The sequence below is a fragment of the Vespa crabro genome, chromosome 18, assembly GCF_910589235.1.
Source record: "Vespa crabro chromosome 18, iyVesCrab1.2, whole genome shotgun sequence".
NCBI classification, from domain to species: domain Eukaryota; kingdom Metazoa; phylum Arthropoda; class Insecta; order Hymenoptera; family Vespidae; genus Vespa; species Vespa crabro.
In genome coordinates, this window is record NC_060972.1 from 1,331,935 (window position 1) to 1,350,469 (window position 18,535).

The 18,535-nt window shown below is 25.8% G+C and overlaps 1 protein-coding gene across 4 annotated transcripts in view; it reads left to right on the forward strand.

The window, feature by feature from the left end:
* Window positions 1–18,535, forward strand: part of LOC124430485 (ras-specific guanine nucleotide-releasing factor 2-like) — a 69,506-nt gene that overhangs the window by 27,268 nt on the left and 23,703 nt on the right. For all 4 annotated transcript variants that reach the window (XM_046977139.1, XM_046977137.1, XM_046977140.1 and 1 more), the window contains exon 5: window positions 8,578–8,684. In XM_046977139.1, coding sequence (XP_046833095.1) covers window positions 8,578–8,684 — 107 coding nt within the window. The remainder of the gene's footprint in view (window positions 1–8,577; window positions 8,685–18,535) is intronic.

Genomic DNA, 18,535 nt, shown 5'->3' on the forward strand with positions numbered 1-18,535 from the left:
TTTTTTTTTTTCTTTTCATCATTGTAAAAGAAGGTGTGAAAGAGAGAGAGAGAGAGAGAGAGAGAGAGAGAGAGAGAGAGAGAGAGAGAGAGAGAGAGAGAGAGAGAGAGAGAGAGAGAGAGATAAAGTTCAGAGAGAAAGCTACGTATCTTGGCGAAAGATAAATGACTTTTTTTCTCCTTTACCCTCGTTAACTATTTATCGTAGGAATACCTCTGAAATTTTCTTCGACACATCGATAAAGTTATAACACATATCGATATGTAACTGTGTACGTATTCGATCTTCGTACTTATCTTTGCCCTTACCACCAATACCATGAACTATTTAATTCTGATAGGATTTTCCACGTATGGAAGAAGTATTGCTACGAATTGTATTATTACTATTTCACGTTTTACTCTCGCTTACCTCATTTTATATGGATCATATTGTCTGCGTGGGTGATCTTCTTTTCTTAACTTCTTTCCTTTTTCTCCCCCCGTTTTCTTTTCTTTTTCTTTTTTTTTTTTTTTTATTTTATTTTATTTTATTTTATTTCGTCCAAGAAAACGTGCTCGTAATATAATATCGTTACGACATCGGAACATTAATATATATAATATAAATATATATACATATATTATTGTCGGTATAACCTTTAATATATGCAGATACTACTACTGATAGAGATAGAATAATGTTACGACGAGAGGATTTTTTTCTTGCTTTCTTTTTTCTTTCTATTTTATTGATAACGAAACAAAATCAAGAGAAAGGAATTAATTGTTTCGACGTTTTTCAAGATCTTTTTCTTCTTTCATTTTTAATCGAAGGATCATTTCGATGAAATCTTTTCGAAACATTATTCGCATTTATTTTTTTTTTTCTTTTTTTTTTTTTGGAAAATCTTAAAATATCTAATACATCATTTCTTTGCTGTATCATGAATACTTCAGTAGTACGAATTATTAAAAAGATATTTAAACGTCAAATTTTCATGGGATATTATTACGAAGTAATGTTATTATATTCGTTATACGATGAGGAAAAAAATATACTATACATGAAGATAATTTTATCGATATAGAAAAAAAATATAATGTTTTATAAGAAAATATATAGTTTGGATAATAAGACGTCAGAATAATAGAATATCTGGATAATAGAAAGTTCGAATATAATGGCGAGGTTCTATTTAATTATTTACAATATTTCAACAGATTTTCCAAATTTCTTGAAAATCCGCAAATATCTTTCGCATTATTGAATGTTCATTAATATTATGGAATATTAAAACCAATGTCAACGAATTAAATAAATCCGTTATTAATTCTGATAATAATGAAACACCTAAGAATTAATTCAAATTCGATAAATTATTCTCCCGTATAACGTTTATGTAAATTTGCCGAAGCTATTTCAATATGAAATTTTGTATAGTTACATGAATTTTATTTGAATGTAAAAATTTTGAATATAAATATATATACGTTGTTAATATTTATAAAACTTGCTATATTTAATGCTATATTATTATTTAATTAAAATATTAAATTTGAATGTATTCTTAAAAACAAATCAGATATTTTAAGAATATTAATCCTAATATAATAAATTTGATTATTCGTCAAATTTATTATAAATTCTTGATAAATTGATTGAAATTTAAATTCTTCAAAAATATTCAAATTTCATTTGGAATGATTTATTTGCAAGATTATTTTTATAATTAAATCAATTTTTCAAACAATAACAACAAATTTAATTATTCTTCTTGAATATACGCATAGATAAGTATATATATATATATATATATATATATATATATATATATATATACTATGTACGATTATGAAAAATTCATAATCGTACAATATCTATTTACTATTATCTATAATCTTTAAGAGGATAACTTCTCTTTGTTGATTGAATTTTCAAGATTCGATATCATGCTAAAAATGAATATCATTTGTACGGATTTACTCTTTCGCCGATTTTTCATTGTAATAGTGAAGAAATGGAAAATATTATATATATATATATATATATATATATATATATATATATATATTCGGTGATCAAAAATTTGTTTCGAAAAGGTTTTGTAAGTATAAGTATAACTTGAAACATTATTAGCTAGCAGATATGTTCAATCACATAGTTCCTTTTATTAAAGATTATTTCAATTTAATCCCGTATATATATATATATATATATATATTTTTTTTTTTTCATTAAAATTCATCGATTATATTGTTTACTTAATTTTTCTTTTCTTCTATTACATATTTGTCATTATTAATATTTACACAATTTATTGCATTATATTGTAGAAAATATCGATAGTCAATCAAAGATTGATCAATCCTCTATACCTTTTCATCCCTTTCATCTCCTCCTTTTCTTATTATTCTCCTTCTTTTTTTTTTATCTCTTCCTCTTTTATACATTCGTTCATTCAATCATTCATTTATTTATTTTTTTTTTCCTTTCGTTTTTGTTTTCACGTCTATAGCCATAAATATGTATAACGTTATTACCCCCGAAGATCTCTATTCTGCTAGGTTCGAATTGAAAAGAGATAAAAAACAAAGAAAAGAAGAAAAAAAAAAAAAAGAAGGAGAAAAACTTTTCAATTCATTTTCACTATTTACGAAAGGAAGAATCGATTAAAAGTTTTAGACGAATAACCAAATGGGACTTTATTTCGTTCTCGAATTTGTGCATTATCGTGCCATTGTCGTAATTCATTCGATGAAAACGAATGGATGGATCTTTGTTATCACGAATATCCAAGAGTTAGGAGTTATCCATTTGTTAAAGAAAGAAAGGAAGGAAGAAAGGATGAAAAAAAAAGAAGAAAAAAAAAAAATAAAAGAAAGAGAAAGAAAAGGAAAGAAAGGAATAGAGATGAAAGTTTGATTTGTTCAGGCGAACTAAAAATAGAATGTCGAAAGAGACATTGAGGAAAATTTCTAATGGGTATTCGAAGGAAATATTCTTAGTATCTTCGTGGATTGATCTTATTGATCACGTTCTCGAAGTTAAGTCTCTTTGTTTTCCTTATCTCATCTTTGGCTGGTCACGTATTTAAGATTAATGTCATTTCAAGAGCCAAAAGCGTATGGTATATCGTCCTAACTGTATTCTCTTAGGTAAAGTGACGGCAAATAGAACGTGTTATATATATATATATATATATATATATATATATATATATATATATATATATATATATGTAGAGAGAGAGAGAGACCAAACTAAAGACTAATTGTCAAGAGAAATCCAGCCAAGAAGGCAACCATGAGGAGAAGAGAGAAAGAGCTTTATTCCTTCAAAGACTACTTGAATTATGATTTAATGAATATTATCGTTTCTATCGTTAAACGTCCTTTCCTAAACGTGTATTAGGTTTGCTAATATAATTCTTATAAACTATGGCATTCGTTAATAAAATGTGTATGACTTTTTTGATATTTTCTTATTAATTTACAATTGTATTTAATTACAACTATTAATCATTTTACTGTATTTATTTAAACGTCGTACGTATTAATTGGATTTTTTATTACAATGTTCTTTTTTCTTTTCTTTTCTTTTTTTCTCTTCTTCTTTTTTCTTTTTCTTTTTTTTTTTTGCGTACAAATTTATTTCGATTTAGATAATGTAATAACGAAGATCGTATGATTGATAATATCGAATGAATTAATATGCACCCTTCGATATTTTAAATGTTTATAAAAATTTACTATTCTTGTAATGTTAACGTTCGAAAGTTCATTAATATTTTTCAAACTTTTTACATCACAATTTGATATAATTTAAGAAATATTTAAATAAAGGAAAGAAAAAAATATTGTATTGCGTTAAAATTACCATCGTTTACAATATTTAATGTATTGTAAAAATAATTTCAATTCGTAATTACTTTCTCTTGTTAATTTGTTCTTTTCTTTTCTTTTTTAAAAAATAAATTACATTTGAATCGAGGAAATAATAAAACAAGTATTATTAACTATCGTTAGCAAATATCAAAAGAATTATATTAAACATTATATTAATTAATTAGATATACAATATATTTATTAATTAATATAATTGTTAATGTATACTAAACATTATATTAATTAATTAAATAAAAGTATATTAAATATTATATTAAATAAATTGTTTTAATATTGTCAATATTTCTATGACGTTATAATTATTATACTTGATATTAAAGTTACAATTTTTTAAAAATATTTTAGATATCGGATTCGATTAGAGTAATGAAATATTATAAAACGAACATTATTAATAGATACATTTTCTTTTTCTTTTCATAATTTTGTTCATTTATCCTCCGAATTTTCTAAAAGCGAAAGATTTATAAATCGTCGAAATACATACACGATATATTATACGAATGGAATTTCGAACATATGTCAAAACTTTTCATTACGCCTTTCAAAGAATTCCTATCTCTGACAGATTTTTTGATAAGTTTTTTCTTTCAAATTCTGTACAGTACGATAAGCGAATTAGTTATTATATATATATATATATATATATATATATATATATATATATTAGTATCGAATTTAATTAAATAAATAATATTACTTTTGAATTCTCATATACCAAAAGTCAATCGAATTTATTTCTGTTAACTTTATTTTCCCAGTTTTGATGACAAATTGACTGAAAATCGACTTAACATACTTGAGCTCTCATATTCGTCGTTATTTCACTACAGTAACTACGAGTGGATGTGTATGTGTGTGTATGTACTTGGCAGCAAAGTGATGAATTGCTGGTTTAACGTTGGCTTATACACAGTAACCGTAATATCAACTTTATGCGATACCTTTTCGAGAAACTTGTATGATTGTATATACAAGCTTTAATCATTAAAATCTCCTTAACGCGGCGATAATCAATAATAATGTGCAATAATGATATTTTCTTTTTTTTTTTTTTTTTTTCATTATTATTATTATTTCACTTCGTTCGAATTATAATAATTTTTAATTAATCATTTTTAATTAATTCGTTAATCTTAAATACTTTGTTACGGAATTGCGATATAAATGATAAAGTTTTGTATTAATATACGCATAATATAAATATATGCATGATGTACATGTACGATGTATAAGAAAATTGAAAAAAAAAAAGAAAAAAGAAAAAGAAACATGTATGAATATAGTTAAATATGTATTATTATAATTATATATAATTAAACATATTATCATTAATAACATTTAAACGTACATGTAATTATTTAATACGGTCTAAGGGAGAATGAAATCTGTTAAAAAAAAAGGAAAAAAAAAAAAATAGAAAAAAGAAAAAAAGAAAAGAAAAACAAGGAACAAGAAAGAAGATTATGATAACATTTGCTTTAATATTTACCATCAAATCAAATCTGTATTTTTATTAAATACAAATAAGTTACTAAGCTACACCATAATATATATTTCTTATGATAATCGAATAATTGATTGATATGATAATTCGATTTAAAGTCTTCTGAATATTGAAATATTTTTAATGTTTAAAAGCTATTCAAAGATTTTCATTGTTTTAATTAATATCATCGGGAAAATATCAAATCGAAATCGTTCGGATTCTAGAACGATGATGGTTGTTAATCGAATTGTCAGTTAAAAACGACGAAGAGCCGACAACGACGTGGTTCATTATATAATCAATTTTTGCCAATTTCCTTTGATTAAAACGAACGCTCAATATTCAGATGAATGATTTAATCAATTTTCAATAAGCTTAATATACACATTTTACCATATTTCCCTTGAATAGTTCCTTTTTTTTTTCTTGCGTTCTTTTTTCATTTCTTTTCTCTTTCTTTTCTTCCTTCTTTTTCATATTTTCGTTTTCGATTTTTTGCCGATTAAATAATTGAAATAAACACGAATAAACATGCATTGTGTTGCATTCGATTATGTGAAAATAATCGACGTTAATCGTTTAAAGACCGTTTGGCTTTCTAAGAGATTGATATAGGTCAGTATGTCAATAGCTATGTCGATAACTCGTTTCGTTGTGAAGAAATATCTTCGAACACTGTACGTTTAAAAGTCTTTAAAAACTAAATCGATGCACATAATGTGCGGAGAATCTACCTCGACGATTCTTTTTTTTTCCTTCCTTTCTTTTCCTTTTTCTTCTTTTTTGATTTTTTTGTTTATTTTTTCTTTTTTTTTTTCGTCCATCATCGATACACATTTTTCAAGGAATTATAAAATATTTAGATTAGTGTGTCAACTCCTTCAAAGGGTTACTTTAGCTGAACGATATTATAGAAAACGAGCGATATTTGATGCGAATAAATTCAAATTAAATAATAAAACAAATTACGACGTTTTATCGATTAATTTAGCGATAAATTAATTGGCAGGATTTTATTGTCCTCCTAGAAAAAAAAAAGAAAAAGAAGAAAAAATAAATAAAAGAAAAGAAAGGATCAGCCCGACTCAATCTTTCAATTTTTAATTTGATTTTTGATAAAAGAAAAGAAAAATTAATTAGCACTTTTTGATAATAAAAATAATTCAAGGCGTCTATTTTGAAAATTAATTAATTATACTCGTATATATATATATATATATATGTATTTTCATTCTTGTTACGAAAGAATAATTTCAGGATAACACATATGTTATATTGAATATTATTATTATTAATAATTCGATGTCGATTGACGTAGTTGTAGTATATCCTTTCTTAAAAAAGAACTAGAGTAATAAAAAAAAAAAAAAAAAAAAAAAAAAAAAAAAAAAAAAAGAAGAAAAAGACATAGAGAAATATTCGTTTTCCTTTAATTATCGTTCAAATATTTTCAGAATATCATAATTCGTACATTTCCAAATCTTTCTCAAACATGTTTAGAACACGTCGAAACATTGTTATCACATTGTTACACTTATTCCCCTTATCGATTATCTTGTTTGCTGTGGATTAATTGAAACGGTGCACTTAATCGAAAGAAAATAACCCTTATTTATATTGTAAAATAATCGGTTTTGTCCTTGAAATATCACACTGACATTTAATTATACTGAACGAAGATAAATTTAGTCATTTTTTTTTCTTTTTCTTTTTTTTTAAATTATAACCTTCCATTTTGACTATGCAATCGAACATAAGGAATAGAAAAAAGAAAAACAACGATGAAGAAAATATTTATTTTATTAGAAAAAAAAAAAAAAAAAATAAAAAAAAATAAAAAAAAATAAAAAAAAATAAAAAAGGAAAAAATAACTCATCGAATTTTATCATCGACTTTATCGTATTAAACATCGACCTTGAAAAGAATCATTCTTTCAATCATTCGTTCGAAAAAATTTTATCTATATTTTTTAGTTTTAAACTAATAATCCACAATTCATTTTATGCACTCTAGAGAATAACTTCTCTATGTTTTTTTCCCATCGGCAAAGTATTAACGTTAAATATGCTTTTCTCTTCGTTAACAATTTCTCTCTCTCTCTCTCTCTCTCTCTTTCTCTTTGGAAAGAAAATGGTCGGTATAAAACGCGTCTAATAATGGCTATCTGTCGATGTAACGTATAAAACGGTTATCGCGGTTTTCTTTGCAATCTTTTTTTAGAACCTTTATCCTAGACCAATACCTTCTTTTCCGTATAAGGGTTGCATCTTACGGTTCGGTGATCCGGCAAAGGAAAGGTTGCATCTGTTGGTTTTAGCTCAACGTTATACAATTCTTAAATTCTCTGTTCTTTTTATCCTTATTTTTTCTTTTCTTCTTCTTCTTCTTCTTCTTCTTCTTCTTCTTCTTCTTCTATTTTTTCTCTTTCTATCTTTCTCGTCCCGTTCTGTTCAAATATTCAGAAGGTTATCAGATATCTTTTCTTCGCCCCTTTTCTACGTCCACGTTCTTCTATTCAGCACGAACGATTTTATTAACATTTTTGGAATATTCGTAACCTCCTTTTTCCTTTTCTTCTTCTTCTTCTTTTTTTTTTATTCGTCGAGATTTCGCAAATGACACGATAGTAAATCGCAAAATATGTAAATTCGAAGAATAGGACCGTTATCGTGTTGTTGCATTAATATCGCGATCATTCGTATTAGAACATTGTTGGCTTCGTATTTGGATCGTTGTATTCTGATACGATACGCTGTCATTCGATGGTGATAACGCATGAAGCATGTTTAGTTCATAATAATGATATGAGCTCTACCGTTTTCGAATAAATGGAAAATGTTCCCGTAGAACGGTAAACCACAAGGTATGCTTAGTTAATTATACTTCGTTAATTATGACATCGTATACGTGTAATGAGTTAATTACATCCTGGTGAGAAAGAGAGAGAGAGAGAGAGAGAGAGAGAGAGAGAGAGAGAGAGAGAGTGAGTGATATTCATAGAAAATCATAGTAATTACTTATCCGATTTCAACTTTTACGTTGAAAATGAATGAAAAAGGAAGAAAGAAAAACAATACAAAAGGCTTTTTTGTCTTTATAAGATAATTGAAGTAATGAATAATTAATTAAAGCTAATATTGTCGCACGTTTAAATCTTTTTAATTGGTCGAAATCTAATTGAAATCTTTTCTTATTCACAGCACTGCTTTGCGATATCATACAGAAGGGAGAATCAGCGACAATACGAGTTGAAAGCTGCTACAGAAACGGACTGCAAAACGTGGATCGATGCGATACGAGAAGCCAGGTAACGGAATCACTGGGGATATCGTATATGACGGCAGAATTCTAAATGAGAATCATTAAAAGGGAGTGGGAATAAATTATGGAAATTTCGTGCCAGCTCGATTCCTGAATCATTATATTTTTAACTTTGATATTATACGTTGTAGTATTCGTTTAAGATACGCGATTGACTATAGTATGAGATCAAAATTATTGTATAGGTCTTTTTGTTTCTATTTCGAGCAATAGTAATCATTAAAAAGAATTGGAAATAAATTATGGGAATTTCTCATGCCATATCGATTCTTGAATTAACTATACTAATTTTTAACTTTGAGGTTATGTATTATTGTATTCGTTGAAGTTTCGTAATTGACTATAGTATGAACTATAATTATTGTATAGATTTTTTGTTTTTATTTCGAGCAATAGTAATCATTAAAAAGAATTGGGAATAAATTATGGGAATTTCTCATGCCACTTCGATTCTTGAATTAACTATACTAATTTTTAACTTTGAGTTTATATAGCATAGTATTCATGATTGACTATAGTATGAACTAAAATTATTGTATAGGTTTTTTGTTTTTATTTCGAGCAATAGTAATTATTAAAAAGAATTGGAAATAAATTATGGAAATTTTTCGTGCTCACTCGATTCCTGAATCATTATATGTCTGACTATAATATCGTATATTGTACTACTTACACAAGAATGGACTATAATACAATCTCATATAGATCTAACGAAAGATGAAATCTTCGAAATTGTTGATTATTTAATAGTAATAAAACGTAACATATGGCGAGTTTAAGTAAATGAGTTTAAAACGATAAATGAATTGAAATATTTTAAATGATCAATTAAATATCATATTGAATCTGATTGAGTTTAGATTTTCGAGTGTTTTAAATTCTTTTAATTTCTTTTTTTTTTTTGTCGAAAAGTAATAAAAATAACGATTGAAAAAGTAACGAATGTGCTTGAAAATTTTTTAGATTATAACAAATATGATATATACGAACTCATCTCTACAGAGAAGAGAGTTACAACGATCTAGCGAATGAACAAGTAGCCCAATTTTTTTTTTTCTTTCATATGCATATACAAGTAGTCTTTGGACGTTTACGATATTTGTTTTCCTATACGGGTCTATTTACAAAGCTATCACAATGGCAACACAATAGGCTCGAATAAAGCTTGCCATTTTCACCGTCCGTAAACACACGAGTACATACTACTTATCCGATCAGATACTTACACTTCTTTCAATGGGGTAATTCTTGGAGAGTTACTCTCAAGTATTGATTTTCTCTCTCTCTCTCTCTCTCTTTCTCTATCTATCTATCTGTATCTCTATATCTCTCTCGTGAAACTCCTATAATTTGAATAAATATTCATTGGAAATTTTCTGATTATCTCATATGCCGATGCTTCAGAATAGCTTATAAAATAATCAGGTTGAATGATTGAAAATTACAAGATGTATTACAAATTTCATAGAATGTTAACATACTGCAAATAAATCACACGATATTTGTTCTCCAAGTGTATATATGTGTGTGTGTGTGTGTGTGTGTGTGTATGTGTATAATACATTTTACGTCAATTATTAGTAAAAATTTTAATTACTTTTTAACAGCAGCATAAAAACTTCCTGTTTATATCGAACGTATCAAATAGTTTCGTACTAGTACATTCAAAATATCCATCTAAAATTTACAAATTCGATTAAAAATTTCTTATATATATATATATATATATATATATATATATATATATATATATATATATATATAAAATCGGATATTTTTAATTACGTGTTCCTTTAAACGTAGTTAAAACATTAAATCAAAAAGTAAATGTTTGGACGTTTTAATCAAAATTGGAAAAAGAGAAACGAAATTACTCGATGAAATTTCTTTTATTTTATTTTGTTTTGTTTTGTTTCGTTGAGAAAAACTTTTTGCAAATTGCAACGGAGTCGTGATAAAAATTATATATCATATATATATATATTCAAATTATTCTCTAAATAATTTTTACTTTTCAACGAAAGATATTATATAAATACATATAGAAGTATACACATATATGTGTTAAATAATAAATTGTTTATTAATTTATTAATACGTATATTAAATTTTTTAAATTCATAATAAATAGATTAACATCTAACATTAGAAAATATTTTGAACGAGAAGAAATTTTTCGATGATAGTATAAGCAATTCTATTATTCTATATCATCGTCCTTATGTCAAAATCAAATGTACAAAGTTATAATAATTGTTCGTTATAATATTTAATTAATAATATTTACCGTTTGATATTTTTCACGATATTTCGTGCTCTATCTCAGATATCAGCGATTTAAGCCAAGAAAGTAAAAAGGAAAAGAAGGGGTTTAACGTTAATATAGCGTAAGGTAAACCAAAGAAGAAGAATAAAAAGAAGAATAAAAAAAAGAAGGAAAAGAATGGAAAAAAAGGGACACTAGCTGATGGGTGGATAACAGGGAGGAGGAGATTGAACGTTAATATATATATATATTATATATATTATATATTATATATATTATATACATATATCTTCTGAAAAGACAGGTCAACCAGTTTTTTTACTTATAATTTGCTTTATTTGAATGCTGAATGAAAGAAATATAAAAAGTTGAGATGAAAGAGACATCCAATGAGAATTGTATAAGGGGAAGTGAGAATAAGAAAGAGAGAGAGAGAGAGAGAGAGAGAGAGAGAGAGAGAGAGAGAGAGAGAATGAGATAAAGAGAGAAAATAGAGAAACATCGCCATCCAGACATCATCTGACTAATGAAATGATATTCTGAAAATGATATTCTCTGTATATTCCACTTGTTCGCTTTACGTACCGATGTTGTTTGAATCAAACGAAGCAGCTTTTTCAATTCTCTAGCGTGGAAACTACGCGTGCATCTCGATCGCCGTCGGCTTATTAAAATACATATATTTGTACATATGTACGTATGTATTTACACAAACACACATACACACATACACACATATATATATATACACAAAGAGCAAAGGTACATATATATATGTACATACAAATATGCACATATACGCACACACGGACACATATATATATTTTTCATAGAATATATACGAGTTTTTAATCGCTAATAGGAAGGACGTGCATTTTTGTTTTGTTTCGTTTTTTTTTTTTTTTTTTTTTTTTTTTTTTTTCTTAATATGATGTCCAAAGTCAATGAGAAAAGTATAATATTATAGAACGATTTTACTCTAATAAATTAGGAAAGAATTTCTTTTTCTTTTCATTTTTTTATTCTTACTTTTATTCTTTCTTCTTATGTTACTAATTCTTTACTTTTTTCTGTTTTTTTCCTTTTTTTTTTTTTTTTTCTTATTTGGTTTCCTCGTTTATTACAATACATATAAAAGTAAAGTAGAAAATTGGTGTTTTCTAAGTTTGAATCTATACATATGAATATATGCAACGGACGCTTTTGTTTACAATATTGATCTATGAAAAAATAATTGTCACATGTAAAATTTCAATTTCGGCACGAATTTTGTTCCAATCGTCTCCCCCTTTTTTGTTTGTTTTTCTTTTTGTTTTTTTTTTTTTTTGTATTTTTTTATACTTTTTTATTTTTCCAAACTTGATTGGTTACCCTGATTTTTCTTTTAATTTTTCTATTTTTTTCCTATTTCTTTTTTGTTCATTTTTTTTGTTTTTCCTTTCACAAAGAACCAACAGAGAACTTTTTTTTTTCCATCACGAACTAATAAAAAAATATTTTTTTTACATTTACGTCGAAGCAATAGTGAAAACAAAAAAGGAAGAAAAAACGAAAAAAAAGGTTCTCGTCGCACTTTATATCTTTAGAAAGAAATAGGGAAAGTGTGAGAGAGAGAGAGAGAGAGAGAGAGAAAAAGAGAGAGAGAGAGAGAGAGAGAGAGAGAAAGAGAGAGAGAGAGAGAGAGAGAGATTCAACTTTGTTGTGATATTTGTTTTTCTTTCCTTCTTTTTTTTTTTTTTTCTTTTTGAAACTATACAGAATACAATAAAAAATATATTTGATACACATGCTGGAATTTGATTAAATCACTTTGAAGGGTTGATATTAAAAGGAAAATAATTATTAAAGTAAATATACAGATAAATGAATAAACAGATTGTACGTTAATATGCACGAGAGTTTCATATATATTTACATACGATGAGACTTTATTGCAATTAACAACAGACTACTGAACTGAGATTAATAATATAAATATCGAAAGAGAGAGAAAGAGAGAAAGAGAGAAAGAGAGAAAGAGAGAAAGATGGAGAGAGAGAGAGAGAGAGAGAAAAGAATATTTCTCTTTATACGATAAAAAAAACTATTTAACGAAATATTTAAAATTAAAACATAATCTGACGGGTGATTTCACGTGACAAGGATCGACCTTTAAAACGATAAAAGCTTAAAGCACATTTTTCTCGTTTCCGTTTTCTTTAAGTGGAACAAAGAAAAGAGGAAAAGTAAAGAGAAGGAAAATAAGAGGAAAGGAAAATAAAAGTAAAGAAGTAGAAAAGAATTAGTACTAATGTGTGTGTGTGGATCAAAAAAGTTTCTAGGTGGGCGACGAAAGTTTTGCTATTAGGTGATTTTTCAAAAATCAATTATCCTTTCACGAGACCATTTGACGTGTGAAAATCTTTTCGTGAATTTAATTTTTTCTCTTTTCATTTCATTACCTTACATTTTATTTCATTTCATTTCGTTTCATTTCAGATTTCAGATTTCAAATTTTAGATTTCAAAAAAGTGTTCCTAAGGATTCGTGGTATCGCAGTTCTTCTTTGAAAAAAAAAGAAAGAAAGAGAAAAAAGAAAAAGAAAAACAAAATGAATAAAAAGAAAAAGAAAATTAGCTTAAAAAAATCTCGTAAAGGGATACGCGATTGATCCACAAAAAAAAAAGAAAACAAAAGAAAAGAAAAGTCGCGTCAGTAATTTTTAAAGTTTTTTGGGACTTTTCCGTTCGTCCTAACGGAAAAAGGAAGAACTTTATCGAGATTATCGAGAGTACTCTTTTGAAACGATCACTAAAGTAGAACAATTTTTTAATTCGGTCCTTCGTTCGTAAACGTTAACTACGTTAAATTCGTGTTAACATGCATGAATCAAATGAAGGAATCGATGATAGTTTTTTTTTAGTTAAAAGTATCGTTCGATTCGTTCGCATAAATATTCTATCAAGATACGTATTTAATCCTTCTTTTTGTGTTTATTTATTATTTCTTTTTTCATATTTTTAGCTTTTTTTCTTTTCTTTTCTTTTCTTTTTCTTTTTACCTCACTTTTTCCTTTACCTTTAACCTTTTCATCCTCGAGCTTCAGTCGACGTTCATTTTTCGAAACGAGAAACATGTAACACGTACTTCGACCTAATATCAAGTCACTTATATTCCCTTCAGCGCAACTATAGTCACATCTAACAACCTAAACTGCCTTTCTTAATACGGTGATTAGATTAGCATCATAATATGATATTCATGTTAAATTCTAAATTTTGCATATCATGAAAATGTTAATTATTTCATATTAACGCAGAAGGATATATATATATATGTGTGTGTGTGTGTGTGTGTGTGTGTGTGTAACACGTGTTAGTACATCTAAGTTATAGCTTATGTAATTTGCATTTATGATAATATTCGTATGAGTTAGCAAGTTATGGAATATCATAGAAAAAAGAAAAGAAACAAAAAATCAAAACGAAAAAGCACGTATTATTATAATTTTTATTATATCAATGATCATCATTCATTTGATAGTGATACAAATTAATAGGTCCATTCGTATCAATTATACTTTTCTCTCATCTTATCTAATTCTAATCTTATCCTAATTTTGCTGCATGGGATAATCTTATTCATATAACTTTACTTAATTATCCATATAGTAATTTTGTTTACTGATTTTTATTAATGAAGCTCCAAGATAATATAACGTTCCGACAAATTCCAAGAAGAAACAAATTTCTTCCCTATGCACTAACTTATGTATTATTCTTTAATACGATCTAACCTGTTTTTTTTTTTTTTTCCTTTGCTTCTTCGAATAAATAATTCAGATATTCATACAAGTTGTACAAGTTTTGAGTATCGTAAAAATTGTTTAATAAAATTTTATTCTCTTTTCTGTTCGTTTTGTTTCTTTTTTTCTTCTTCTTTTTTTTGTTTCGTTTTTTCTTTTTCTTTTTCTTTTTTTTTTTTTTTTTTCTTTTTAACACAAGACATACACATCGGCCAAATAACTTTTCACCCTTTAGATTAATTATACTTTACTCCCACTTAATCCAGCTCTTCTAATTTTTCCCATAGATAATGATATTCATATAACTTTTCGTTACAAATTTTGCATATCGCAAAAATGTTTAATAATATTGTTCTTTTTTTTTTTTTTATTTCATTTAACACAAGACCACGTAATATACATCGACCAAATAACTTCTCATCCTTTATACTTTCCTCTCACTTAATTTAGCTTTCGTAATTTGCATAGATAATGATATTCATATTACTATCGGTACTAACTTTGCATATCGTAAAAATAATAAATAATAATAAATAATATTTCTTTTTTATTGGTTTCCTTTTTTTTTTTTTTTGTTTTGTTTTTCCCCTTAAATAAGACAATCTAATATATTTCGAGACAAATAACTTTCTCTTTCCTTTCCTTTCCTTCAAACTGCTTTAAACCAACTATACTCTCTATTGTGTAATCTTAACAAAACTTTGATAATATGCATAGACAATGACATTCATGTAACTTTATATTGTCTACATCGTATAAGAAACTAACAGGATATTATTCCTTATGGGATATCAAGCTTGAACTTCCAATAATACAAAGGGAGAGAGAGAGAGAGAGAGAGAGAGAGAGAGAGTGTGTGTGTGTGATTCTCTTCTCTTTTCTTCTAACATCTTCATTCTATTTCCACACGAAATCTCATGATTTTTCTTTCTCAGCTCAATAGTTACCATTTTCTCTTTTGAAATTCGGAACGTTACGAATTCCTTTGAGAGAGATACGAATAATACCTTGGAAATACTTAACTACAAATCTAATTTCAAGATAATCAGTTAGATCCCATTTCAAGATACATAGAAGACGCAAAAAGAGATTACATTTGTTATCTCTTATGTTGATTCATTCCTATCCAAGTTTTAATAAATGAACGAAATAGAAGAAGAAAAAAAAGGAAAGAAAGAAAGAAAGAAAGAAAGGGTATAAATTAGAAATGATTTATTTTAATGATTAATTTTCACCATAAAAATAACAATTATAAAATATTCATATATGACATGTAAAGGGAAGTCCAATGTCGGATATTTTACATGAACGTTTATGATATAAATCTCCTTGGACTTGTTGGGATATATATTATTGTATTATCTAAGTACAAAGAACAGCAATGTTGAATATATTAATTTATTTATTCTCCAAGATTTAATTTAGACTTTACTTTTTTGTTTGCGTATCATATGTATACTAATATGTATATTATTATTATTATTATTATTATTATTATTATTATTATTATTATTATTATTATTGTCATTATTATTGTTATTATTATTGTTATTATTATTTAATGTTAAATGATTATGAAAAATGTTTCTAAAACATTCTAAACCTTATATTAGTCATTTTCCTTCGTAAATATTTTTCAAATAATAATATTATCTTTTATTAACGCAATTTAATATAATTACAATTATAAATGTGAAATATTTAATTTAAATGACGTTTAACTTTGTTATTAGACAAGCAAGTAGATACTTCCGTTGAACGAAATACATATATATATATATATATATATATATATGTATACATATATATGTATACAGATAAATGCATATATATTACATCGATGCAATTTTAGCTAGGGAACTTTTGTCCATTTCTCCCATTTACTCTCTGACCTGTTTCTAAACTAACCGTAGTAATACAGTTCTATGAAATCCGTAATATTACTGTGGCAAGCCATACATGACAGTAATTGTGCTGGCGGTTTTATAAATCTTTCCTTTTGATGCATCTAAAGCGGCCTTTTTTCTGTCTTTCTTTTTTTTCTCTTTTTTATTTTCCTTTTCTTTTTTTTTTTTTTTTTTTTCATATATATATGGTCAAAGCATACCACTGTCCGATTTCATTTTATCTTTATTTAAAACGTCCTAATTTTTATCGTTTATTCTTAACATCGAAATGGTCACATCGAAATACATTATTTTAATATTTTTTTATTATTCAATGTTTATGTGTACGTTCGTATATATATATATATATATATATATATGTGTGTGTGTGTGTGTGTGTGTATATATACGTGTGTATACTCGTTGTAAATTTTTAATATCAAAGTTATAAAAATGTTGTATTATCGATAAATCTTCTTAAAGTCTTTACATCTTGCAAAATAAATTTTTATAAGTTCAACTTGATGTACGAAAGACATATAAGAGCGTTGCAGAATATCAAAGGGAACTGTGCAAAGGCTCTAATATCGTTACAAATTCGAAACTTTAAATTTGATTCTTGGTAACCAGTTTTTCTGAGGTTGATTCAGTAAATATTTCTCTCTCTCTCTCTCTCTCTCTCTTTTTCTCTCTCTCTTTCTCTCTCAGTGGAAACTTGATATTCTACATGTACACAAAGAGAAACATTATAACTAAATCCGAGTTGGTTCTTATTTTTATTAGATACTAGAGAAATGGACGACCCATTTTCCATCAAGGATTCGCGTTTATTTTACTAAAACCAATATTTTGTATACTCTTTGCCTCTTTACATTTCTACTTCAGTTTATAAATATAAATTTAGCAAAATAAAAAATGTTCTATGAGTTTCTATCTAAAAAAAAAAAAAAAGTAAAGAGGAAAAAAAAGGAAATATATATATATATATATATATATATATATATATATATATATATACATATGTATAAGATAAGCAAATAAATAAATCTAACTTCATCAACTACAAAAATCTAAGTCTGTTAAAAACGAGAGATGCAATATACAAAAGTAGAAATGAAAACGTGAAAAAGCTCAGTTCATATATATATATATAAAAAAAAAAAAAAACAAACAAACAAACAAAGAAAAAAAAAGAAAAAGAAAAGAATATTTAAGAGTTATCTACCTTGAGAGGAAGCCTTTGATTATAACTACAATCTTTTCCTTTTACTCTTTGCCCTCTTTATTTTTTGTTCATTTATTCATAATGAACTCTCTTGTGTTTCAGTATTTTTGTAATACTAATTAATTTTCACAAAAAATTTTAAACTGATATTAAAATAGAATAAAGTATCTTCCTCCTTCTTTTTTTTTTTTTTTTTTTTAAATACTAATTTACTTTTATAAATAATTAAGAAAGAATAAGATTGATATTGACGAAAGAAAATGCTTTATTTTATATATATATATATATTTATATATATATATATATATATATATATAGTTATTATTATTATTATAAATATTATTAAAATATATATAAAAAATTAATTTGTATATATATATATATATATATATATATATATAAATACGATTTAATTTTTTATTAACTAAAACCTAAACATATTATTTCACATAGTTTATTCTAACAAAAATATAATAATTTCAAAAGCATCGAACAATAAATAATATCAAGTCACGTTCGTCATAAAATTATTATTGAAATAAATTAAATGCCATTTAAATATTAAGTTCAAAACTACGTTAATAAATATTTAAGTTGTATCGTAGGATCGGGTAAAAAAAATGAAGCGAGTTAAATTCATGATATTATACTTATATATACGATCGAAGATAACATA